The sequence below is a fragment of the Grampus griseus genome (genome assembly GCF_964374135.1).
Source record: "Grampus griseus genome assembly, chromosome: 5".
Taxonomy (NCBI): domain Eukaryota; kingdom Metazoa; phylum Chordata; class Mammalia; order Artiodactyla; family Delphinidae; genus Grampus; species Grampus griseus.
The window spans coordinates 139,399,694-139,427,463 of NC_138998.1; the positions used below are offsets into that span (position 1 = coordinate 139,399,694).

At 45.2% G+C, this 27,770-nt stretch overlaps 1 protein-coding gene across 2 annotated transcripts in view; it reads left to right on the plus strand.

The window, feature by feature from the left end:
- Positions 1-27,770, plus strand: part of BACE2 (beta-secretase 2) — an 86,263-nt gene that overhangs the window by 27,977 nt on the left and 30,516 nt on the right. For both annotated transcript variants that reach the window (XM_082655158.1, XM_082655159.1), the window contains exons 2-5: positions 5,638-5,726; positions 22,533-22,749; positions 26,002-26,130; positions 27,493-27,627. In XM_082655158.1, the coding sequence (XP_082511284.1) occupies positions 5,638-5,726; positions 22,533-22,749; positions 26,002-26,130; positions 27,493-27,627 (570 nt within the window). The remainder of the gene's footprint in view (positions 1-5,637; positions 5,727-22,532; positions 22,750-26,001; positions 26,131-27,492; positions 27,628-27,770) is intronic.

The window sequence follows — 27,770 nt, forward strand, 5'->3', positions numbered from 1 at the left end:
CTTACCTTCTTTATCAGCTTTCCACTCCTAGGTGGAGTTCATGTGTATTTCCTCCCCATCTTATGAACCAGGTGATTATCGAATTCCTATCAAAGGTAGTCATTATGGAGATTGTTCCAAAGACTAATAAAAAGGGCTTTGCCCTCGAGCAACTTACAGGCTCACTGAGAGGAAACCTGTGCACCTCGGAGAAATGAGAGGCCAGTAAAAGACATCAGACAAGGGAGGGGGCCAAAAATCAGGCCACGGCTGTCAGAGGAGAGGAATGGATCAGGGCCGCCACTGAAAGGCCTTTTGGAGGACGTAGGACTCTGCCTGGGTCTCAAAGACAGCACTGTGTGTGGTTTGTAATTAACCTCCGCTCGCTGGCAGAGAGCAGGAGAGGTGGCTCATAATTGTATGAAAACAAAAGGAGGAAAATAAAACCCCATAAGATGTGCCATTTTAAAAACAAGCGGCTTCCCTGGTGGCGCAGTGGTTAAGAATCCGCCTGCCAATGCAGGGGACACGGGTTCGAGCCCTGGTCCGGGAAGATCCCACATGCCGTGGAGCAACTCAGCCCGTGCGCCACAACTACTGAGCCTGTGCTCTAGAACCCGCGAGCCACAACTACTGAGCCCGCGTGCCACAACTACTGAAGCCCATGCGCCTACAGTAGCCTGTGCTCCGCAACAAGAGAAGCTGCCGCAATGAGAAGCCCGCGCACCACAACAAAGAGTAGCCCCCGCTCGCCGCAACTAGAGAAAACCCGTGCGCAGCAACGAAGAACAAATGCAGCCAAAAATAAAAATAAATAAATTTAAAACAAACAAAAAAACAAGTAAGCTTTGTCTAGGCAGAGCAGGGCATGGCGATATAGAGTCCTGACTGTCCCCTAAAGGAATCTTCCTGGAGAATCTGTTAGCTTCAAATCGTTCCAGAACCGGCCCTGGCCAGAGGTTCCTTGGAGTGTCATGGAGTTTGTGGCAATGGCCACCGATGACTGACCTCTCTCCCCACCTCCTGCTGAAAGTTGCGTGTGTGATCAGCGCTAACAGTTATTACTCGCTTCATATGACTGAATTTACTCCTCGCAGGCATCCTGTGAAAGAGGTCAGCGGCCCCCTTCCCGCACGAGGGAGCAGAGGAACAGGACAGGAGGACGACGTGGTCTTGGTCCCAGGCCTTGTGTGCTCCGTCACTGCCCAGCAAAATGAAGAGCCACAGTGACGTGAGGACAGGACTGCCCTCCTGACATGGAGAAAAATCTGTCCACCATCAAAACCCGTCCGGTTCCCTCCCAGCAGTAACTTGTGCATAATGGCTGTCCTTGTTTCATGATTATTTTATAAAATTTCGTTCTGCAAGTTTGAGTGGGGCTGCTAAAACTGGGGAATATTGTCAAAGAAGCATCCTGCAAAGAAGAAAGTCTTCACTTAGAGGGTAATGGGATTTTCACACCCTGTCTTCTGGAAAAGGTCATCTGAGATCTTTTGCCCTCTCCACATTTTGTGTAGAATTGGTCGGTGCGTAATGCAGGTTGCTTTTATAAGTCAATAAACACATTCCGTTTGTCTGGAATGTGCATTTTTCCTATATTTATTTGTTTATTTTTAACATCTTTATTGGAGTATAATTGCTTTACAATAATGGTGTGTTAGTTTCTGCTGTATAACAAAGTGAATCAGCCATACATATACACATGTCCCCATATCTCCTCCCTCTTGCGTCTGCCTCCCACCCTCCCTATCCCACCCCTCTAGGTGGTCACAAAACACCGAGCTGATCTCCCTGTGCTATGCGGCTGCTTCCCACTAGCTATCTCTTTTACATGTGGTCATCTCCATTCGGTGGAAGTCTCTCAGTCCCCCACTTTTTCATTCATTCAACAGCTGTTCGTTGAGCACCTAGGTCGCCCTGGGCACTGTCCAAGGTGCTGGATGGAGAAAGGCTGGTGAGCCTCACGTGGGCCCCACTTGCATGGGGGTGCCCTGTGCTTGGATGTTCTCTGGAGAAGACAGGCTCCAGTGTGAAAATGATGCACAGTGGGGACCTGCTTCTTCCATAAAAGAGCCCTGAGGTTGGCAGAAAGATGGGAGCAGTGAAAAGCCAGTGACCATCAGAACACAGGACGCTTGCTCCTTGTGGAGACAGATTTTTGTCTGCATTCCTAAATTCTGGAAGAAATGGCACGTGGGTTCTACAGGAGGCTGCTTAGTGTAGGGCAGGAAGCGGGGACTTGCAGCTCTCGGAGGCCTTTCTGCATTTCTTGTTGTGAAGCAGGGATGATGTTTCTTACACACTTCTGCATCATTTTCAGTTGTGCTTCGAAAGTGCAAAGCATATCCCGATTTTGTATGTATTTTCAGTGTCCCTTTATGGGGCTGAGCGACAGGCTCTGTGGTTAGACTGTTGTGTGTACTTGGAGCTGAACCCAAGGAGACAGGAAGTGATGTTGGAAGTTCCCGGGATAAGGACGCAGCAGGGCATGTGCAGCGAGTGGAGTAGGGGTGAGGCATCCAGAAGACTTCTGCACCCTGAGCCTTTGCCTGTCAGTGGTTTCAGGGTGGATGCTGCAAAATTTATAGGGCAAGCGACTGTATTTTTTTTTTCCTTTGCAGTTGAGACTAGGACTTGCAAAGGGAAAATCATGGCCCTGGCGCGAGAAGTCAATGTGAGAAAAGTCCGTTTCCAGGTCATCGCACAGAAAAAAGGTGTGGGCAGCTCAGAAGCATTACTTGAAGCCCAACTCAGAGCATTTACTGCTCTCTAGAAATCCATTCCTTCCCTGGCTTTGTGGCTGCCTCATTTATCTGGGCCGTCTCTCGCCTCAAATCTTATCCTCCAGGAACGGCCGAGGTGGTGACCAACTTGGTCGAGCCGTGACTGCAAATTGAATTTTCTTGAAAGCTGTCTTGTGCTGAAACAGCTGGGGACGAACGCCTGGCCATTAGGAGTCTTCTGTGTAAAATAACGCTGTCTATGTTTGGGTGTGACTTTCTGTTTTGTGTCGCCTGCCTCTGCGAGGAGGGGTAACGTGCAGCGTGGCAGAAGCGAGGACGGGAGTGTATAAGAGGACTTGGTTCTGATGTGTGATGCGGAGGCTGTAGGTGGGATTCCACACCCAGGAGAGCAGACTGAAATGTCTGCAGGGAATGGGGCCATTATGCCCAGGACAGCGGTCCTGTGTCTGCTCTGCCTGGGGCTGGTTTTGCAGGAGCATCGTGTGTGGATGTGGAATGCCAGCCTGGGAATCGGCTGTCAGGTGGCCTGGCCTTTCCACAGGCATCCTGCTGGGCTGTTGGGTGCGTGTTTGCCAGTGAGACCCAAGAAAGGCTTGTAAAAACGGCCTGCTTTCATGGCTGCCGTGAGCCTGGAATTCTGGGCTTTTGGGTTTCTTTTCCTTTCTTCTTCATCTCTCTACTACCTTCACCAGAGCAACTTTAAAAGCTCATCTTGCCTTCAGGAACCTTTTCAATCCAGGACGTGGAGACGGCACTGAGGACGCAAGGCCGTGTGAGTTACATATATTATTAGGTCAGCTTGGACTATGTCTGCTGTGAGGACAGAGTGAGCTTTATTCCAATGATGGGTGAGGCTCCGGCCCTTGCTGAGTTCCCACTGTCCATATGTGATATTGTGATTTATATGAAGAAACACATTTATACAAAGAAATATGTATTTGGTCTTTGTCCGAGTTCCTGGCTCAGGGCTCCTGAAACCCTTGGGACTTCCTGGGTGATAAGGGTGATAAAGGTGTCTTTTGTTTCTCATAACAAGTCCCTTCCAACCGCACCTGCGTCACGTCAGTCAGCTGGCTGTTGGAAAGCCCTGAAGGATGGGAACCAGCCCTGAGAGTAGAGAGTTGCAACTTTCAGCCTCATTTCCAGGGAGGGGAGACGGGTTGGAGGTTGAATCAGTCACCAGTGGCTAATGATTTAATCATTCATCGCTACAGATGAGGCCTCCATAAAAATCCTGAAGGGCAGGATTAAAACAGAAAATGTGACAGAGGAAGTGATAGGATTAAGAAAAATGTGTATAATTGGATGTAAATGAGATAAACCCATCTCTTAAAAAAATTGAAGTTAAGGAGGTATTTTTAAAAACATGCAGAGGGCTTCCCTGGTGGCGCAGTGGTTGAGAGTCCGCCTGCCGATGCAGGGGACACGGGTTCGTGCCCCGGTCCGGGAAGATCCCACATGCAGTGGAGCGGCTGGGCCCGTGAGCCATCCGGAGCCTGTGCTCCACAATGGGAGAGGCCACAGCAGTGAGAGGCCCGCGTACCGCAAAAAAAAACAAAACAAAACAGAAAAAAAACATGCAGAGATTCTGACATGAGTGCCCACTGAAAATCAGAGCATTTAGAAGCAGCAAGAAAGGGAGAACTCTGCCTGGTAGGACTATCTGGCCCAGCCCCATGGACCTGCAGACAGATCTCCACCTAATTTTCCTTGTTACCAACTGTTCGGTGGTACATGCGAGGATTCCTCGGCATCCCCATTTCCCCTCCTGTAGAATCCAAGTTCATGCAGATTTAATTGGTGCCCTTGGAATGTTTATGTGAAATTCAGGTGAAGCCCATTCCAATCCAGGTTGTGGCTTGGGAGATCGGGCTGTTGAACATCAAATATTTGAATGGAGAACAAGGTAATATCCTTTTTTAATTGCGTTCTGTCTGAAATCTTTCCGAAGCCTCTGTCGTGAGGCCCTGCAGCTTTTCTAGTGACTGTGTTCGTAAACGGAATTAAGAGAATTCATTTCCCAGAGTTACGAGGCATAAAGGGGCATTTATCGTCTCTCTATTCAGTGCGAGAAGCCCCAAAACATGTTGAGCAGAAGAAGCTGGACCTTCCTCTCGCTCCCCTGACAAAAACTCCACGTGATTCCATTTATATAACGTCCAGGAACCGGTGAACTCAATCCCTGGTAATAGGATTCAGAAAGTGGTTGCCTCTGAGAAACAGGAGGGATTGACTGGAAAGGGGCAGAAAGGGACCTTCGGGGAATAAGAGGAATTCCTGTATCTTGGTTTGGGAGAACACCATGCCAGAGCGCACCAGTGGAAAATCCAAGATCTTCTGTTTTTATTTGTGTGTAAATGCTAGCTCGTTAAAACTAAAAAAAAAAAAAAAAAAAAAAAAAAAAGTGGTACCTCTGACAGGTATTCCTAGGTGCTATGCAGCAGAGATGAGGGATGCCCAGTGCCAGGACGAGTCTGGGAAAGCATCCTGGACGTGTGGAGGGAGAGGAGGGGGTGAATGAGGATTTCCAAGTGAGATTGGAAAGGCAGGAGGAGGGCTACCCCAGCCAAGTGACAAACCCGGCCAAGAGCCCAGGGTGAGAAAGGGCTCTGCCTGGTTACCAGGTGCCAGCAGCTGAAAAAGGAAAAGTCCCACTTATTCCACTGAATTTACCTTCGTTTAAGGTTGAGTGCCTCTCTGAGGCTAAACTGATTCCACCTCGCCCATGCGAGCTTCACGACAGACTGTTCAGGGTTCAGTTTTCTAACAGCTTTTTAAAGATATTTCTAATCGACGTAAGTTTTTTCCAAGTAATACATTGTTCTTGGTACTTAATTTTTAAAAGAAGTAGTCAAGAGTGTTGCCTTATTCAGGTAACCTGATGGTTTCTCTGTTTTTCCTTTAAAAATAAAAGCTGCAGATACTTGTTGACACTGGAAGCAGCAACTTCGCCGTGGCCGGGGCCCCGCATCCCTACGTCGACTCATACTTTGACACGGAGAGGTGAGTGATGGGTCCGTGCCTCGCACGGCCGGGCTTGGGAGCACCGCATGAACACTTCAGAACACACTGGGAGAAAGTCACCAAAACGCTGTTTCATTTTGAGGGGGATATACTCATGTATATATCTGTGTATGTATGTATATATTTGTATGTATGTGCATATGGTGGTCTGTATATATGTATGTATTTGTGTGTGTGGAGGTATCTGTGTACGTGCACATGGTGGTGTGTATATCTGTGTGTGGTGTGCAGGTGTGGCACGCGTATGTGCGTACATACATGTAAACCTCCATTCCAGATGAATTCACAGGAGGATTCTCCTAATAACCTGGGTGTGTTCTCATGAGCGCCGCTTTATAGAAACTCAGTCAGACAGCAGTTTTGTAGTCAGACCTGAGTCGCAGGGAGGTGACCCTTTGATGTTTGTTGGGCCCCTCTAGTCCTAACTTGGAGGTGCGCCTGAGCCGGGCAGGGGGCATTGGAAGTGAGTGTGAGACTGTTCCGGGCAGCAACCTGGCGTTGCTTGGAAAGCCACCTTTGCATCGCCCTGAAGATTGGTGGCATGGGTCAAGGTGTGGTTCACTGAAACACTTTCTGTGCCAGGAGGTGTTTCCGACAAGAGGAATCCGTGACTCATTGGAAAGGATGTATTGTGAACACAAAGCACTCAGGCCTGAGGCTGCAAGCTAGCAGCTGTGGGCAGGGTTGTGAGGAAGTGTGGAACGCAGATAGAAGTCTCTGGAATAAGGCCAGTCTGCGTGTCCAGGCCCTGGGACTCGTGCGTGTCACTGTTCATCTCTGAAGGGGCCCATGGGGTCAGAGTCACTATCCCCCAGGTATCTATTGCTGCCCTAATGCTGTGCACATTTTAATTTCACATCTATTTTTGTGACCCTAGAATTTAAACGAAACAGATAAGGCGAGTAAGCTGACGTGTGGTTTGCTTTTTAGGGTCGTGAGCTGGCGTATCATTTTCCTGCTGCAAATCTTCTTCGTGTCTTTCCTTTTTCACTTTCCCTACCCACAGTCTTTGGTTCTGGGGAATAAACCCCAACTTCAGTTGTTGGGGGGGGAAAGGAAGGAAACATACGAGGGAAAGTAACAACTGGGAAGGTTCAGCAAAGCCGGGGCAGCATCAATAAGGCAGGAGACGTTATACCGAAGTGCTCATCTCTCTTCTTTATACCGAAGTGCTCATCTCTCTTCTGCAAAGCCCGGGCAGCATCAGTAAGGCAGGAGACGTTATACCGAAGTGCTCATCTCTCTCTGCCCGTGCATCTTGGTCTCCATTTTGATGGTGCAAAGAGGTATGGTCTCCTGTGTGTCCAGCTGGAGGCAGTGGTAGTTGGTGCTACATGGGCCCCTGGGGCTACAGTGATAGCTGGTTGGCACCTCCTTCAGGGAATCTGTAGCTTAGTTTATGACTCAGCGTGTTGATAACCTTTAATCACTGAAATTCTGGATGAAACTCCTGGCTTGTGATTGCTTTGTGAAGATTAATGTGTGCCCTGAAGTTGTTACTGTGACCTCAGATGCCTGGAAATTGGGGCAGCGGGTGTGCAGCCAGGGGAAGGAGGTTGACTTTTGATCGCCGGCTGCCCTTGGCCCTTTCCCACTCAAATTGTGGTTTGTCTAAATCCTCTGCCCCAAACAGCCCGCTCCCCTCAACCACTTCATCATCGAACAGAAGTCAGTCCAAACCTCTCATTTTTATTCACGTAGCCCAGGAGGTCCAGGAACCAAGAGACTGGCCCAGGTTCAGGCTTCTAGGACGAGAGGTCCCAAACTTGAGCCCTGGCACCCCCTCTGTAGAGTGAGCGCTTTGTAATGCCCTGAACTGAAACGCAAAGGTAGTGTGACTCATCTCCATGTGTAATTCTAAACGCACTGATGCAATATGCAGGAGTTTGGGGGTGCGGGGTAAAAGGAGGGAATTCACAGGAAGGTGATGAGTACCTCTATGTGTAAACACCCTGGGTAGGATACACATGAAGTTGCAGGGTGCCTGAGGCTGTGAGCATCCCCACAGACATGCAGCGCCCAGTGCAGACTGACAAATCGGATTAAAATAGACTCCGACGCACAGAGCAGCTTGGTTTGGTGATGTGAATTTCCCAGATTGGTGAAGAATCTTAGTAAAGTTTCCCCCTGAAAATATCACCTTCCTCAATTTACACAGTAGTTGCATTCCTAGGAAACGCAGTGTATGTTAAACTATGTAAAAGATGTTTATCCTGGTGGCAAGGCAATCCCAGCTCTGTGTTTTCTCCACTACAAGGCTCTTCCTAGTGTACACATTCACGCCGTTTCCCCACGCCTACTGGGGGCTCTGCCTGCCGTAGAGACAGAACAGACAGCCCTGGAGCTCAGTTACATCTTTAACAGTTTTCCTCCCCAGAGCAATTTTGTTTTCCATCACGCGTCTGTGGACACACGATACAATACAGCAACGGTACAGCACAGTAAAGCCAAGTTCGGGTCATGTGTGTATCCACTTTATAGATTTAAATGTGTAAATCTAACACCAGGGGTGGGTATTTCCTTCCCAGTAGGTAAGTGGCGCAGCCAGGGGTCAATGAAGGTCAGAGTGTGCTTTCGACCAGGTTACCCTTTTGCTCTGCAGATGCAGTTATGGAAATGTACAAGGGTAAATAATAGTCAACATTACAAATACTGTGTACAGTGTCCTTTAATAAGTGTACAGTATTTAATGGATGGTAGACAACGGGCTGTCTTTCTCATTTGCCTTCGACTTTGTTCATGGTTGTGTTGAACCATGGTTCTCTTTCAGCCTTCAGTGGGACACATCCTTCTAAGCTTCCTGCTAGCCAGTTTGGGGTTCAGCTGGCAGATGGCTTTTCTCTTTTCTACTTAAAGGTGGAGCTCCTCTGGCTCTTTCGCAAACCTGATTTAATGTGAAGACTCCTGGGAACATGCATAGCTCCCAGCAGGCCTGCCCTCCTGCTAATCCCACAGAAGAATTCCGGGCTCCCTCCCAGCTTTCTGAGCACTCAAGGTTCTCATCTATTTCTCCCTTCTGAGCAAATAAAGAGAGACGTAGCAGAACCTGCCAACTTTCAGAAGCCCCAGACTCCCCTGCACTGTCAGCGTCCTCCCATTGGCACCTTCGTCATTCAGACTTCCACCTGCTTTCCTTATTTGCAAGTATTGTTGACATTTACTTAATACCTTTAAAACATGACCCATGTTGGACCTCTAGCCCTGGTACTGCCTTTCTTTTAAGGAGATCTCTTCTTCAATAGGGCTATCAGGTTTCTTCCTAACTGAATCAAAAGTAAAACATCGCATTTCTGAATTTTAGGCAAGTTCTCTTCCTAAACAGCATCCCTACTAACACGTGTGTTTTGTAGGGTAAATACTTGCTTAAATTTATAGTAACCTTTCTTTCTCTCCTTTCCTCTGTTTTTTTCTCCGCGCTTCTCATAGGCTTATGTCAACACAGATTTATCATTATAAAGACATGAACTATAATTTACATAGTAAAGTGTGTAGGATTAATTTGTCTGATGCTTTCAGCTAACTTTAGAGTTGGCCTAAGGTACACCTTCCACCATGGTATTTGATGGAAGCCGAGGGAACGTTCTACGTCCTTTCTCAATTTTTGACAAAGGTTTCTTTTCTGAGATGCAGCTCCCTGCCTTGTGATGTTTCTGTATTTGCTTTGTCCCTCTGATCTCTCTTAGTTATAATAAGGTTTCTGGTTGGGTTTGTCAGCCTCTGATTCAAGTCCCCCAGTCTCTGGATATTCAGGTTTAATGCTTCCTGAAACATGTCCCAGTAATTGGAGATTTGACTTGGGGTACTTTGACAAGATCTCTTTGATTTGTGGAATCAGACATCAGGTTACCATTAGTCATTTGTGTAGCTTTGTCCCACCAGAAGCCCTCTTTTCATGTTGGTGAATGTTCCAATGAATTACTATATAGCAAAAAGACTATCATGTATTTTTTTTAGATGTACTTCTTTTTTAGCGAGTAAAATAGCCTCCAGTCAATTGGCTTCATGAGAGAGTCAAAAGACTCATTCCCCCTGACCTTATACTAATCTTTTCAGGAAATTAAGTCCATTTTCATTAAAAAGCTTCCTCCTCCTATACTCCATCTGGGGTGAAGCCCACAGAGTAACTGTGGCAAGAGAGCAATTTCTTGTCCTCAACTGATGCTTGTAAGTAGAATTGGGATACTAGAAAATTACCAGCTAATTTCCTTAAGGAGGCTGAACTGGAGCCTTGAGACCCAGTGCCTCATCTTTCCATGTGCTGATGACAGACATTTTTGCCTGATTATTTAGATAATTTCTTGAGCCTGCCCATTACTTGCCTGTCCAGGAGAGGTCTTGCCATATTGGAGCCCTGAAGCATTTGCCATTGGCGAGGACGTTGATGACGCTCCAGGATGGATGGAAGTCCCTGGGCTGTCAGTGGCCCCGTTTACTCTGATCTGGTCACTTCCAGACCTTAGAAGAGCAAAATGGGTATCTGGTCACCCGGTCCAGGCCAGCTATCCCCAAAGGTAGACCCAGAACTGTGAAATGTGTGGAAGAGCCCCGGGGAAGTCTCTGGGCAGAGTTTTCCAGGAGACTCAGCATTCCCTGCGTGGGGTGGCTTGCGGGAACCAGAGCCGACCCCAGGATTCAACTCTTTTGAATTCTGCCCTTTCACCTTTTCACTGTATGTTCTCTGGGTTTCTTTAAAATAATAAAATGTTCTGTGGTTCTTTTCTCGTCAGTTCGATTGATTTCACTTTCCAGTCCTGCATTCCCTGAACACTCTTATCAGAGGCAGAATGTCCCCTGAATTTGGTTCAAAGTGATTTTATTGCTGTGAGTGGACTTTTTCCTGGCTACTCACATCCTTCATGGATGGCTGTTTCTGTGCACCCAGAATTGATACTGCAAAGGAGCAGTCAATCTGGGGTTCGCGCTCCACATAGTTAATTAATATGCAGAACAGTTGAGAGCCAAAGCATTTTAGTGCCCAAGAGATGGGATGTTAGAACATAAAGATGGAGGAGTGCACTTTTTAAAAAAGTCTGCTCCTGGAAACTATACATTAATGACCCTCAGAATTGCTTATGGTTCATCTATGGGGTTTCTATTCTTTGAGGTTTAGGTTTAGTTCGAGGGGCCCAGTGAATACGAGCTAAGAATTACTTTTTTCTCACATTATCTGGAACTGTGCTTCCTACAAGGGTAGCTACTAGTCACATGTGGCTATTAAAATTTTTTTTAACATCTTTATTGGAGTATAATTGCTTTACATTGTTGTGTTAGTTTCTGCTGTATAACAAAGTGAATCAGCTATACGTATACATATATCCCCATATCTCCTCCCTCTTTCATCTCCCTCCCACCCTCCCTATCCCACCCCCCTAGGTGGTCACAAAGCACCGAGCTGACCTCCCTGTGCCATGCGGCTGCTTCCCACTAGCTATCTATTTTACCTTTGGTATTGTATATATGTCCATGGCACTCTCTCACTTCGTCCCAGCTTACCCTCCCCCCTCCCCGTGTCCTCAAGTCCACTCTCTACATCTCCATCTTTATTCCTGTCCGGCCCCTAGGTTCTTCAGAGCCATTTTTTTTTTTAAGATTCCATATATATGTGTTAGCATACAGTATTTGTTTTTCTCTTTCTGACTTACTTCACTCTGTATGACAGACTCTAGGTCCATCCACCTCACTACAAATAACTCACTTTTGTTTCTTTTTATGGCTAATAGTCCATTGTATATATGTGCCACATCTTCTTTATCCAGTCATCTGTCGATGGACACTTAGGTTGCTTCCATGTCCAGGCTATTGTAAATAGTGCTGCAGTGAACATTGTAATACATGACTCCTTTTGAATTATGGTTTTCTCAGGGTATATGCCGAGTGGTGGGATTGCTGGGTCATATGGTAGTTCTATCTTTAGTTTTTTAAGGAACCTCCATACTGTTCTCCATAGTGGCTGTCTCAATTTACATTCCCACCAACAGTGCAAGAGGGTTCCCTTTTCTCCACACCCTCTCCAGCATTTATTGTTTCTAGATTTTTGATGATGGCCATTCTGATGGGTGTGAGGTGATACCTCATTGTAGTTTTGATTTGCATTTCTCTAATGATTAGTGATGTTAAGCATCCTTTCATGTGTTTGTTGGCAATCTCTATATCTTCTTTGGAGAAATGTCTGTTTAGGTCTTCTGCCCATTTTTAGATTGGGTTGTTTGTTTTCTTGATATTGAGCTGCATGAACTGCTTGTATATTTTGGAGATTAATCTTTTGTCAGTTTCTTTGTTTGCAAATATTTTCTGCCATTCTGAGGGTTGTCTTTTTGTCTTGTTTATGTTTTCCTTTGCTGTGCAAAAGCATGTAAGTTTCATTAGGTCCCATTTGTTTATTTTTGTTTTTACTTCCATTTCTCTAGGAGGTGGGTTGAAAAGGATCTTGCTGTGATTTATGTCATAGAATGTTCTGCCTATATTTCCCTCTAAGGGTTTTATAGTGTCTAGCCTTACATTTAGGTCTTCAATCCGTTTTGAGTTTATATTTGTGTATGGTGTTAGGCAGTGTTCTAATTTCATTCTTTTACATGTAGCTGTCCAGTTTTCCCAGCACCATTTATTGAAGAGGCTGTCTTTTCTCCAGGGTATGTCCTTGCCTCCTTTGTCAAAAATAGGTGACCATATGTGCATGAGTTTATCTCTGGGCTTTCTATCCTGTTCCATTGACCTATATTTCAGTTTTTGTGCCAGTACCATACTGTCTTGATTACTGTAGCTTTGTAGTATGGTATGAAGTCAGGGAGCCTGATTCCTCCAGCTCTGGTTTTCTTTCCCAAGATTGCTTTGGCTATTCGGGGTCTTTTGTGTTTCCATACAAAGTGTGAAGTTTTTTGTTCTAGTTCTATGAAAAATGCCATTGGTAGTTTGATAGGGATTGCATTGAATCTGTAGATTGCTTTGGGCAGTATAGTCATTTTCACAATGTTGATTCTTCCTATCCAAGAACATAATATATCTCTCAATCTGTTTGTAACATCTTTAATTTATTTCATCAGTGTCTTATAATTTTCTGTATATAGGTCTTTTGTCTCCTTAGGTAGGTTTATTCCTAGATATTGTATTCTTTTTGTTGCAGTGGTAAATGGGAGTGTTTCCTTAATTTCTCTTTAGGATTTTTCATCATTAGTGTATAGGAATGCAAGAGATTTCTGTGCATTAATTTTGTATCCTGCTACTTTACCAAATTCATTGATTAGCTCTAGTAGTTTTCTGGTAGCATCTTTAGGATTCTCTATGTATAGTATCATGTCATCTGCAAACAGTGACAATTTTACTTCTTTAAATTTATTTATTTTTATTTATTTTTGGCTGCGTTGGGTCTTCATTGCTGCGTGCGGGCTTTCTCTAGTTGCAGTGAGCAGGGGCTACTCTTCGTTGCAGTGAGTGGGCTTCTCATTGTGGTAGCTTCTCTTTGTTGTGGAGCACAGGCTCTAGGCACACAGGCTTCAGTAGTTGCAGCACGTGGGCTTCAGTAGTTGTGGCTCACAGGCTCTAGAGTGCAGGCTCAGTCGTTGTGACACACGGGCTTAGTTGCTCCACGGCATGTGGCATCTTCCCAGACCAGGGCTTGAACCCATGTCCCCTGCACTGGCAGGCGGATTCTTAACCACTGCGCCACCAGGGAAGACACTGTTTTACTTCTTATTTTCCGATTTTGATTCCTTTTATTTCTTTTTCTTCTCTGATTGCTGTGACTAAAACTTCCAAAGCTATGTTGAATAATAGTGACGAGAGTGAGCAACCTTGTCTTGTTCCTGATCTTAGAGGAAATGGTTTCAGTTTTTCACCATTGAGAACGATGTTGGCTGTGGTTTTGTCATATATGGACTTTATTATGTTGAGGTAAGTCCCCTCTGTGCCTACTGTCTGAAGAGATTTTATCATAAATGGGTGTTGAATTTTGTTGAAACCTTTTTTTTTTTTTTTTGCGGTTCACGGGCCTCTCACTGTTGTGGCCTCTCCTGTTGTGGAGCACAGGCTCCAGACGCGCAGGCTAGCGGCCATGGCTCACGGGCCCAGGTGCTCTGCGGCATGTGGGATCCTCCCGGACCGGGGCACAAACCCGTGTCCCCTGCATCGGCAGGTGGACTCTCAACCACTGCACCACCAGGGAAGCCCTGTTGAAAGCTTTTTATGCATCTATTGAGATTATTGTATGGTTTTTATCCTTCAGTTTGTTAATATGGTGTATCACATTGATTGATTTGCATATATTGAAGAATCCTTGCATTCCTGGGATAAACCCCACTTGATCATGGTGTATGATCTGTTTAATGTGCTGTTGGATTCTGTTTGCTAGCATTTTGTTGAGGATTTTTGCATATATGTTCATCAGAGATATTGGCCTGTACTTTTCTTTTTTTGTGACATGTCTGGTTTTGGTTATCAGGGTGGACTCGTAGAATGAGTTTGGGAGTGTTCCTCCCTCCGCTATATTTTGGAAGAGTTTGAGAAGGATACGTGTTAGCTCTTCTCTAAATGTTTGATAGATTTCGCCTGTCAAGCCATCTGGTCCTGGGCTTTTGTTTGTTGGAAGATTTTTAATCACAGTCTCAATTTCAGTGCTTGTGATTGGTCTGTTTATATTTTCTATTTCTTCCTGGTTCAGTCTGGGAAGGTTGTGCTTTTCTAACAATTTGTCCGTTTCTTCCAGTTTGTCCATTTTATTGGTATGGAGTTGCTTGTAGTAATCTCTCATGATCCTTTGTATTTCTGTAGTGTCAGTTGTTACTTCTCCTTTTTCATTTCTAATTCTATTGATTTGAGTCTTCTCCCATTTTTTCTTGATGAGCCTTGCTAATGGTTTATCAATTTTGTTTATCTTCTCAAAGAACCAACTTTTAGTTTTAATGATATTTGCTATCATTTCCTTCATTTCTTTTTCATTTATTTCTGATCTGATCTTTATGATTTCTTTCCTTCTGCTAACTTTGGGGTTTTTTGTTCTTCTTTCTCTAATTTCTTTAGGTATAACGTTTGGTTGTTTATGTGAGGTTTTTCTTGTTTCTTAAGGTAGGATTGTATTGCTATAAACTTCCCTCTTAGATCAGCTTTTGTTGCATCCCATAGGTTTTGGGTCGTCGTATTTTCATTGTCATTTGTCTCTAGGTATTTTTTGATTTCCTCTTTGATTTCTTCAGTGATCTCTTGGTTATTTAGTAGTGTATTGTTTAGCCTCCATGTGTTTGTATTTTTTACAGTTTTTTTCCTGTAATTGATATCTAGTCTCATAGCGCTGTGGTTGGAAAAGATACTTGATACGATTTCAGTTTTCTTAAATTTACCAAGGCTTGATTTGTGACCCAAGATATGATCTATCCTGGAGAATGTTCCATGAGGACTTGAGAAGAAAGTGTATTCTGTTGTTTTTGGATGGAATGTCCTATAAATATCAATTAAGTCCATCTTGTTTAATGTGTCATTTAAAACTTGTGTTTCCTTATTTATTTTCATTTTGGATGATCTGTCCATTGGTGAAAGTGGGGTGTTAAAGTCCCCTACTATGAATGTGTTACTGTCGATTTCCCCTTTTATGGCTATTATAATTTGCCTTATGTATTGAGGTGCTCCTATATTGGGTGCATAAATATTTACAATTGTTATATCTTCTTCTTGGATCGATCCCTTGATCATTATGTAGTGTCTTTCTTTGTCTCCTCTAATAGTCTTTATTTTAAAGTCTATTTTGTCTGATAGGAGAATTGCTACTGCAGCTTTCTTTTGATTTCCATGTGCATAGAATATCTTTTTCCATCCCCTCACTTCCAGTCTGTATGTGTCCATAGGTCTGAAGTGGGTCTCTTGTAGACAGCATATATACAGGTCTTGTTTTTGTATCCATTCAGCCAGTTTATGTCTTTTGGTTGGAGCATTTCATCCATTTACATTTAAGGTAGTTATCGATATGTATGTTGCTATTACCATTTTCTTAATTGTTTTGGGTTTGTTTTCGTAGGTCTTTTCCTTCTCTTGTGTTTCCTGCCTAGAGAAATGCCTTTAGCATTTGGTGTAAAGCTACTTGGCAGTGCTGAATTCTCTTAACTTTTGCTTGTCTGTAAAGGTTTTAATTTCCCTGTCGAATCTGAATGAGATCCTTGCTGGGTAGAGTAGTCTTGGTTTTTCCCTTTCATCACTTTAAATATGTCCTGTCACTCCCTTCTGGCTTGCAGAGTTTCTGCTGAAAGATCAGCTGTTAACCTTATGGGGATTCCAGTGTATGTTATTTGTTACTTTTCCCTTGCTGCTTTTAATATTTTTTCTTTGTATTTAATTTTTGATAGTTTGATTAATATGTGTCTTGGTGTGTTTCTCCTTGGATTTATCCTGTATGGGACTCTCTGCTCTTCCTGGACTTGATTGACTATTTCCTTTCTCATGTTAGGGAAATTTTCAATTATAATCTCTTCAAATATTTTCTCAGACCCTTTCTTTTTCTCTTCTTGTTCTGGGACCCCTATAATTTGAATGTTGGTGCACTTAATGTTGTCCCTGAGGTCTCTGAGACTGTCCTCAATTCTTTTCATTATTTTTTCTTTATTCTGCTCTGCAGTAGTTATTTTTAATATTTTACCTCCCAGGTCACTTTTCTGTTCTTCTGTCTCATTTATTCTGCTATTGACTCCTTCTAGAGAATTTTTAATTTCATTTATTGTGTTGTTCGTCATTGTTTGTTTGCTCTTTAGTTCTTCTAGGTCCTTGTTAAATGTTTCTTGTATTTTCTCCATTCTATTTCAAGATGTTGGATCATCTTTACTATCAGTACTCTGAATTCTTTTTCAGGTAGACTGCCTATGTCCTCTTCATTTGTTTGGTCTGGTGGGTTTTTACCTTGCTCCTTCATCTGCTGCATATTTCTGTCTTCTCATTTTGCTTAACTTACTGTGTTTGGGGTCTCCTTTGCACAGGCTGCAGGTTCATAGTTCGTGTTGTTTTTGGTGTCTGTCTCCAGTGGCTAAAGTTGGTTCAGTGGGTTGTGTAGGCTTCCTGGTAGAGGGGACTAGTGCCTGTGTTCTGGTGGATGAGGCTGGATCTTGTCTTTCTGGTGGGTAGGACTGTGTCCAGTGGTGTGTTTTGTGGTGTCTGTGAAATTATTATGATTTTAGGCAGCCTTTCTGCTAATGGGTGGGGTTGTCCTCCGGTCTTGCTAGTTGTTTGGCATGGGGTGTACAGCATTGGAGCTTGCTGGTCGTTGAGTGGAGTTGGGTCTTAGCATTGAGACGGGGATCTCTGGTAGAGCTCTCGCTGATTGAGTTTACGTGGGGCTGGGAGGTCTCTGGTGGCCCAATGTCCTGAACTCAGCTCTCCTACCTCAGAGGCTCAGGCCTGACACCCGGCTGGAGCACCGAGACCCTGTCAGCCACATGGCTCAGAAGAAAAGGGAGAAAAAAAAAAGAAAGAAAGAAAATAATAATAAAAGAAAATAGTTACTAAAATAAAATGTTTTAAAAATATATTAAAATAAAAAAATTAAAAATTAATTTAAAAAGAAAAAGAAAGAGAGCAGCCAAACCAATAAAGGAATCCACCAATGATAACAAGCACTAAAAAATAAACTAAGATAAACATAAAACCAGAAACAAATTAGATGCAGAAAGCAAACCCCAAGTCTACAGTTGCTCCTAAAGTCCACCTCCTCAATTTGGGATGATTCGTTGTCTATTCAGGTATTCCACAGGTGCAGGTACATCAAGTTGATTGTGGAGATTTAATCCACTGCTCCTGAGGCTGCTGGGAGAGATTCCCCTTCTCTTCTTTGTTCGCACAGCTCACAGGGGCTCAGCTTTGGATTTGGCCCCGCCTCTGTGTGTAGGTCTCCAGAGGGCGTCTGTTCTTCGCTCAGAGAGGACGGGGTTAAAGGAGCCGCTGATTCAGGGGCTCTGGCTCACTCAGGCCAGGGGGAGGGAGGGGTGCGGATGCGGGGCGATCCTGTGGCGGCAGAGGCCGGTGCGACGTTGCACCAGCCTGAGGCACGCTGTGCGTTCTCCCGGGGAAGTTGTCCCTGGATCCCGGGACCCTGTTAGTGGTGGGCTGCACAGGCTCCCGGGAGGGGAGGTGTGGAGAGTGACCTGTGCTCGCACACAGGTTTCTTGGTGGTGGCAGCAGCAGCCTTAGCGTCTCATGCCCGTCTCTGGGGTTCGCGCTGGTAGCCGCGGCTCACACCCGTCTCTGGAGCTCCTTTAAGCAGCGCTCTTAATCCCCTCTCCTCTCGCACCAGGAAACAAAGAGGCAAGAAAACGTCTCTTGCCTCTTTGGCAGCTCCAGACTTTTCCCCGGACTCCCTCCCGACTAGCTGTGGCGCACTGGCCCCCTTCAGGCTGTGTTCACGCCGCCAACCCCAGTCCTCTCCCCGTGATCCAACCGAAGCCCAAGCCTCAGCTCCCAGCCCCGCCTGCCCCAGCGGGTGAGCAGACAAGCCTCTCGGGCTGGTGAGTGCAGGTCCACACCGATCCTCTGTGCGGGAATCTCTCCACTTTGCCCTCCGCACCCCTGTGGCTGTGCTCTCCTCCACGGCTCCGAAGCTCCCCCCTCCACCACCCGCAGTCTCCACCCGCGAAGGGGCTCCTAGTGTGTGGAAACCTTTCCTCCTTCACGGCTCCCTCCCACTGGTGCAGGTCCCGTCCCTATCCTTTCGTCTCTGTGTTTTCTTTTTTCTTTTGCCCTACCCAGGTACGTGGGGGGTTTCTTGCCTTTGGGGAAGTCTGAGGTCTTCTGCCCGCGTTCAGTAGGTGTTCTGTAGGAGCTGTTCCACGTGTAGATGTATTTCTGATGTATCTGTGGGGAGGAAGGGGATCTCCACGTCTTACTCCTTCACCATCTTGAAGGTACTTGTGGCTATTTAAATTTAAATTAATTAATGTTAAATAAAGAGTCGTTCTGTAGTCAAACTGTCCAGATGGTCCCGGACTTATGATGGTTTGACTGATGATTTTTCACCTTGACCATGGTGCAAAAGCAATGCACGTTCAGTAGAAACTGTACTTTGAATTCTGAATTTTGATCTTCTCCCAAGCTAGCAATATGCTGGACGATCCTCTCTTGTGATGCTGGGCAGCGGCAGCCATAGCTCCCTGTCAGCCGCACAGCCATGAGGGTGAAGAGCTACACACTGATAACCATGCTGGACGCAGACAACCACTCTGTTTTTCACTTTCAGTATAATATTCAATAACTTACAGGAGATATTCAATATTTTATTATAAAATAGGCTTTGTGTTGGATGGTTTTGCCCAACTGTAGGCTAATATAAGTGTTCTGAGCATGGCTAAGGTAGGCTAGGCTAAGCTAGAGTGTTCAGTAGGTTAGGTATATCGAATGCATTTTCAACTTAATGATAATTTCAACTTACAAGGGTTTATCAGGATGTAACCCCATCGTATGTTGAGGAAGATCTACAGTCACATTTCAGGTGCTCTGTAGCCACCTGTGGCTACTGTATTGGAAGCATAGGTAGAGAATATTTCTGTCATTGCAGACGTTCTATTGGACAGCCCTGGTCCAGAGCACAGAAGAGCTCCATCTTTTAGAAACCTAGAAGGTTCCTCCCCTCCCTGGATCGTTTTAACCAAATCTTACCCAAGACTTGCCTCTTTTCCTGGAGGTTGTTGGACTTCAGAATGAGACAGTTTTGGATATTCAGAAAGAGTATCTCTATAGGAACATTTTCTAGAAAAAAATATCTTACGTTTTCTAATAGCAGTCCATAGATTGAAAAAAGGTAGCAAGTGATTAGATAATTATAATAATAGCAGCTGTGTTTGTTGTGTACCTGCTGTGTTCCAGGGTTTTGTTCTAAATGGTTTACAGTATTAACTCTCTTAATATTAACCCCATGAGGTATGGTACTGTACTTGTCCCGACTTTTTAGTTGAGGAAACCGAGGTCCAGAGAGTTAATTAACTTGACTTAAGGTCACACATGTCTCCTAAGTGGTTGAAGTACTATTTGCCTGCAGGCAGTGTAACTCCAGCTGCCTCTCGTCTCTCTGTAAATGGCACTGAAACATCCAGAATGTTCGCCCATGAGGGAAATAGCAAGCTGGTCAGTACACTGCAGAGGACGTGCTACTTAGCTGGTCAGCCTGGTCCATCTTATCAGTAACTGGCAGATTCTAATGAGTTTTCTGTAGTCTGGACAGAGTAAAAATAAAAAAAAAACTTCTCCAAAGGAAGTCATGGTACTATAGAATATTTGGGGAGATAATAATCTTCTAGATCAGGAGTTGGCAAACTAGGGCTGACAGGCCACATCCAACCTGCTGCCTGTTTTTGTAAATAAAGTTTTATTGGAACACAGACACACGTTTGTTTATCTGTCGTCTGTGGCTGCTTCTTCACTAGCAGAGTGGAGTAGTAACAGAAATCATGTGACCCGCAAAACCTGAAAGATTTGTTTTCTGGCCCTTTACAGAAAAAGTTTGCCAACCCTGTGCTAGATTACATTCTCTAAGCCTTTCAAAATAATTAGCCTCTTCCATTAGCCGTAGTGTTTTGCAGTCAAATGTTCTACCACTGATCTATACCCCCAGCAGTAGTGCAGTTTTAAACTTATGGAATGACCCCAAATTGTCAAAAGGGACTGACAATTTAGTATTTTAATTGCTTTTCATCCTAAACGTGTGCAGTCCCTGCTGTGTGCCAGGCATCGTCACTGAATTGATGTTGGCACTAAAACTTGGCACTAAAACACCAACCCTCAAGTGCCTGCATTTCAATGACCTGCTACGCGCTTTATATGTATAACTTCTGATGGGTCCCTTAGAGCTCCATGTGCCCGGGGTGCATCCCCACTTACTTTTCGGTCTGTGCCTGCCCTTGTCAGAAGACGTCTGGACGTAAAATGTTCACTTAATGCTGCTCTCTTTTTAAGATCATGGTGGAGTTAGCTAAAGTAGTCAGAAAATGTTAAGATTAAATATTTTTCATATTTCATATCCCATTATGAAGTTAGAATAAATTAAATTTCTCCAAAATGTGTCTGCCAGACATTTTAAAAATAACCTATTTTCCCTGATTATAAAAAGTTATATATGCAGAAAATATGGAAGGATCTAACCACAAGAATGAGAGTTTCCCCTACAAAACCCCACCACCCAGAGGTAGCACTGCTAATGTCGGAATGTATTAAATTTTTTGAAGAAGATTCTGCCACATATACAAATGTTTCTTTTACCTTATTTTTTTACTGTGTCATTGTCATTGTCTTACTCAACAGCATTTTTCAGGTACATCATATGGATGTACCATAATTTACTAAACTATTTCCTTTTTACTGTGCATTTAGGTTGTTTCCAACTGTTTGCTGTTATAAGTAAAACATAATGACTGTCTTTGTTCATGAATCTCTGTTTGCGTCATGGGTGTTTTTCTTAGGATCAGATTCTCAGAAGTACAATTACTGAATTAAAGACTGTTACCATTTTTAAAGCTTATGAGATGTATCGAAAAAAAGTCATATCATCCCTGACTTAACTTTCTCCCTGACTCCCAAAAAGACCATATAATCCATACAGCAAATTCATATACCCCTGTAGCAAACACTTAGTAACATGTATTAATGTTCAGAGATTTCGTATTAAAACAAAATGAAATGAAAACTGCAGACAAACAGGAACACTTTACAAGGATAGATTTGGTGATTTGACACTTCTCTTAGGAATCTGATCATTTTCCTAGGGGAAGCCTGGTTTGAATGCCCAGATATTTGCTCAGAGATGCCCCTTGGGTTCCTGCCTCTAGTCAACAGAGTTTTCAAGCTCAATTAGGTGTAAGAATGACCTCACAGGATTGGACACCCCAGGACCTTGACACCTACTGTTCTCTCTCCAGGCTGCCCCTCCCCAGATAGCCCCATAGCTTGTTGTCTTCAGGCAGGTCTTACCCAAATGTCCTCTTTCAGAGAGGCCTCAGTGACCACCCTCCCCTCACCCTGCTCTCTTCTCTGGGTGACTCATCACTCTATCATCGCCTGGAATTCTAGGGGTTCATTTGTTTACTGCCTGTCTCTGAAATCCCGAGAGCAGGATTTCCATCTCCCCCCCCACACACCCATTGTCCCGTCTTGTTCATGTTATTCTGTTTCAGTAACTCTTACCCTTAGGGGTTGTGGGGTTGTCACAGTGACTTGTCATCAGCATCCTCCTTCATGTTTTGATATGAGTATAATCAGCTTGGGGCACAGGGACGACCTTGAGAAGGAACCTGTGACACCAGGAGGTCGTGCGGGCCCTGAGGAGGGACAGCCCTGGTACTGGGGGGGTGTGGCTTGATCTTTATTCATCCCGTTGGCTGTTTGTGTGAATCTGAACCCCAGGCCACAAGCTGGTGGCCCCTCTTTCTGGGCTGCCAGCCCCTCCCTTTGTCACAGAGTAGCAGTGCAGGGTTCCCGCAGAGCCAGAGGGCCAGGCAGCCCACATCCAGTTGCGGTGTCCCAGGCCAATGCACTTAAGTACAACACCTGGCTTACGGGGCAGGACTCTGGCGGAGGGAAGAATTAAATTCGGGGCTACACGTTGACCCCAGCACTCCCTTACGCGTGGTGCAGAAGACGCCATTACCCAAATGTTAGCGATTATTTTTTATGGGAAACGTCATCTTGTCAGCGTGAGGAGTCTTAATTATGAAGAATTGCTTACGCAGACCTTCTGGGCGTAGGGCCGCTGTCTTTGCAGCCATGATCGCCATGTGGTCAGAACAGGGACAGGTGGACGGGATACAGGACATGCTGCCTCTTCTCTTTTTCCAGGTCCAGCACCTACCGCCCCAAGGGCTTTGATGTCACCGTGAAGTACACGCAAGGGAGTTGGACTGGCTTCGTTGGGGAGGACGTTGTCACCATCCCAAAAGGCTTCAACAGTTCTTTTCTGGTCAACATTGCCACCATCTTTGAGTCAGAGAATTTCTTTTTGCCTGGGATTAAATGGAATGGGATACTTGGACTGGCTTATGCTACCCTGGCCAAGGTAAGAATCATGGGTGGATCTAAGGAAATCAAGTGATGGGACAAGATTCTGAAGCCAGACATTGGAGGGGCCAACAGTTGGGTCCAGCTGTCCGAGACAGTCAGTGAGAATCACACGGTTGAAAGATCAGTGTTCGCACAATTAAGGTTATCTCTAAGCATTTTTAAAATCTAAGATGAATGGTGACATTCTTTGAACCTTCCTACAAGGTACAGTCATAGCATCACTTTTTACATTTGCCTTTCGTTTATTTTACTTGTATAGTTGACAGGTGTTAACAGAAGCTGAATCCGTTTGATCATGGTGTTTGTTTAGGGGGTTTTATTTGGGCAGGATTAAGAATAAGCACATTTATTAAATTCATACATTCACATAAAGACGTGACACTGGAACCTCGGCAGGAAGAGGTGTCCCACCAGGCAGAGAGAGCATCGTGCTGCCTTCCCCTCACTCCGTAGTGGGAGCACAGACAGCCTGCAAACGCTCCCTGGGGATTGCCAGCCACTGGAATTAGCGATGCAGCGAGGAGAGACGGTGGGACCCTCTCTCTCTTCAGCGTCAGAACCTTCACAAAACAGGGAAAGCCAGGATTGAATGTTCTCCAGTTATCTGTCCTTGATCCCACCCAGAGGAAGTGTGTTCATGAGCAGGATGGGTGAGGTGGGCTGGGAAATGTCCACCCGGAAGGGATGCCAGGGGCAGGCGGATCCGACACCCGTGCGTCCCCGGGGCTCCGGGAGACCAGGGCAGGTTAGCCTACACTTGAGGAGAGGTTGCTCCTCCTGGCCTGTAAACGGGCACCCGGGCGCAGCCTCTCCTTGTTCAGAGTTAGACTTCGAGCCGGAGCTAAGTGTGGAACAAAGAATCGTGGGTGCAGAAAGGCCTGTTTTCTCTCCGTAAGGACATTTGTTCCAGCTCAGGTTTACGAGCAAGCGACGCAGGGCAGCGACGTGAGGGGGTGGAGATGGGCCAGTAGGCAGGGGCCGTTTCCCAACACTATGGCTTCTCAAGGACAAAAGATAGCCCGTGAAGCCCTACTGAGACCATTGCAAGGTGTCTGAGACCTCCCCACAAGGCAGACTTTGTGGGCCCCTGTTATCCCCATTTTAGAGATGTGTGGACTGAGGGTCAGAGAGGTTTACCCCTTGCCTAGGGCTGTCAGAGCACAGAGACCCCTCTACGGAGCCCAGATGGCTTCTGGAGCCGATTTTTTAGCTCAGCACTGTAGGAAATGCTTAACATGAGTTCCCAAACTTGTAGCAACTTATATTCCTAAATACTTTTCACAGACGATGTGACCTCAGGCAAAACGTTTCATCTTCTTGTGACTCTGAAAATAAAAGATGTATGATCGATTTGATGCTGGTTATTTAGAGGATGGTAGCATAAAGCTAAATTATCTGGAATTATTAATATGTCAAACTTCCTTGAGAATAGACTGCTTTGGGGTTCTTTTGGGTGTCCAGACTCCCCACATGACTTTTTATCTTTTCACCTGTGAAATTCCAAGATTGCCAACAATTGTCTTCACTTCCCTAGGTTTGGGGAGACAGTAACAGGATTTGTAGGAAGTGGAGCACGGCTAGAAACAGGACTGGCAGGGCGGTCTGGGTTGGCGGCCCAAAGGTGTTTCTGAAATAGGTTCCCCGAGCACCCAGTGGGGTCACAGTGTGTGGTGGCCCCCCGCCGATGCCAGTTGCTTCTCATCGAGGATGTGGTCAGAATCACCTGTGGGGTCTCTCACACTACAGTTGCCCGCATCCAGCAGCAGCCCTGCTGAATCAGGTTCTCTTGGGCTGGTCCTGGGCAGCTGTGTGCTTTTGAACCTTAAAGGATCCCGAGTCCTACTGAAGAATGACCTGACAGAATAATAATAGATCCTATCCCGTGTGCCAGGCACCATTCCAAGCACTCTGTGTGAACTGACCCATTTAAGCCCCAGAAGGCCCTGGGATGCGACTATGATCCCCATTTTACAGATAAGGAAACAAAGGGACAAGTCACACGGTTAGCAGGTGGGCGGTGGAGCCAGGATTCAATTCCGGGCAGCGTTTTATCTCATTGCCTCTCAAGGAGGTGGACGCTGACTGGGTCATCACCAGACCCAGCCCGTTTCAAAAGGGGGCTTTGTCTCATTCCTTGACCCAAACACAAAGTATTTAGACAAGGTTACATATAGAGATGGTACTGAATTCTGCAAGAGAGTCCACAGCGGCTGGGAAAGAGGCAGACAGGAGGCCAAACACAAAGGAACTAAAGAAATGGGAAGGTTTCTGTCTGTCCGGTAACACTCCTCTCACTCCCTCTAGAATTAGAGTTTCAGTTCTTACAGATTATAAAGAATCCTTCCTTATATGAACCGTAGATGCTCAGAAGATGCCAAGAGCATCTTTGCTGCTACAGTTGTTTTCATCAAGAACTAACCATTCGTAGTAACCAACTCTAATCTCTCTCCCAGTTGTCAAAGCCAAAATCGAAACATAGGTCTATGACCTTCCTTCCTGACCACCAGCACCTGTGACCCACCCCCAGCTAAGACCTGCTCACAGACCATCCCTCCTTTTCAGTCCTGGAGAAATACAGCTGGTCTCTGAAGGTGTGGTTACATGTAACAGAAGCACAGAGGACATTATTGACATACGGCAATGGGGAATAACGAGCTTTTAAACTGCAGGAGAATAGAATCGTTCCTTTCCCGGTTGCCAGAGTTCAGTAGACAGCCGGCAGAGCTAAGCCACCTCCCAGGGTCCGGGATCTGGGATGTGACCTGTCCTCATGATTCAGGCACCTGTCATTTGCATGATGGACAACTACAGCTGAAACGGGTGAATAAAAACTTTTTCTGAAGCTGTAAAGGCAGCTCGTGGAGACACTGTTCTCTCCTTACTCTGAACTGTCTAAGATTAGAATCCACCACCTACCTGGGTAACCCACTTCCACATCTTCTCACGCCTGCCTCACAAGGCAGTCAGGATGGTAAATGGGGCAGCCTCTTAACAGCTTCCGGAAATACTATCTTATTTTTCCAACAGAGCCGCCATCCCAAAAGGAAAAATACCAAGTCTTAGGGAGTTCTGTTGGAGGTTTCTGAATCAGTGTACTTAATCATAAGCTCGTTTATTCCTTAGCCTTGAAAATATTAAATATAAAGAAATGCCATGTTGTATACCATGCCTGGTGCCTGCGTGGGGTCACTCCTTGTCTACACTGCGAGTCCTGAAGCAGCTGTGCTCTTTCCCAACCCTCCCGCAGCCATCAAGTTCTCTGGAGACATTCTTTGATTCCCTCGTGGCACAAGCGAAGATCCCCAATGTTTTCTCCATGCAGATGTGTGGGGCTGGATTGCCAGTCGCTGGATCTGGTACCAACGGAGGTAGTCTTGTGGGTATCTTTTCATTTTAAAGGGGGAACATCAGAGATCAGTGGGGCTGCTCTTTCTGCTTTATTAAGACCCTGATAGAAATATTAGACATGTAGGCATACATAGGTACTGTCTGATATGAATAATCCTTGTTTGAGAGCCCTTAAAAATGGATAAAACTAGCTCTTATTTTTATCTTTCCTAATCATCCTGCCAGCTCATAAGATGATTCTCATTGCTTCCCCAAATTCCTTTATTTTTTTTTATTCCCATACCTTTTTTTTTTTTTTCCAATTGGAGTATAGTTGTCTTGCACTGTTGAGTTAGTAAGATTCCTTTAAAGCTTTTTTAAAAAAGTTTGTTTGGAAGGTAACTGTTCTGATTGGGTGTGGTAGGGGCACATGAGGACCAGTGGGGTGGGGTGGCAGGTGGGCCTTACTCTGGGGAGGGGAATCAACGGGAGAGGACTGATTTCATAAATTTGGTGGGGAGATGGGGAAAACTGTACATCCTTTCTCTCGCTCTGAATACACGCACACACGCACACAGCCCCATACATATACACATACATATACACACATGAACACATACACAGCTATACAAACATACACATACATACTTACATACACCCACTTACATACACAGCACACACATAGTGAAGCAGAATCAACACTGTGAACATGCCATAACCCAAGTGTCCCTTTGATGGGCCCTGCACCCAGACATCTAAAGTAGGAGGTGATGGGGAGAATGTCCATGAAGGGGCCCCCTCAGGGTGGGTGATGTTGACCCCTTTGCTCTCCAGCTATGAGAAGCAGGCTCATCTACTTTGATTGCTAACAATACACCTGCTCTCAGCACCTTTTTTATCACCTTTTCAGGGGAGCGGGTAGCCTGGATTTGTGGGATGATGCTATACAGATGTGCAAACGAAGTTTGGGTTAGGGAAGCTCTTTTGTTCTGCTTTCCATGCAAATGTGTGGGGCAGGAAGTCATCCTCTGTCTTCTGAGGAAGTAAATTTTTCTCAGTCTGTATGGTTTACAATTTTATTGCATTTCTTTGCCAGTGGCTGGGGTCGGGGGCCGGAGGGGTGGGGATCTCAGTATCGTGGAGCTGGAACTGTATGTACTAACTTTAGATAAGGGGAGCCATCAAAGCATCCTGATTAGACTAGGGTACACAAGTCTTTGATCTTTGGACACATGGCCCCAGAATGTTCCCTGTTTAATTTTCAGGTGTATGTATTTATTTATAACATCCCAATAACTTGAAATTACTAATTCTAGTGAAGTTTTGCCTTATAACAACATGCTTCTCTGTGTAACTTGTTACATGCCTGTATATTTTTTTCTCTTATACCTGTAAATATCTTCCATCCCAGGTCCTGGGTGGAATTGAACCAACCTTGTACAAAGGAGACATCTGGTATACCCCTATTAAGGAGGAGTGGTATTACCAGATAGAAATTCTGAAATTGGAAATCGGAGGTCAGAGCCTTAACCTGGACTGCAGAGAGGTATTTCCGCACTGTGTCTACCTGTCTGTGTGTGCCTGGGTCACTTAAATATTACAGCTGGGACCTGAATGTGAACTCAGAGGGTACATTACATTGCGAGATAAATCAAAAGTTCATGACGTTAAAAGTTACAGGGCCTTTTT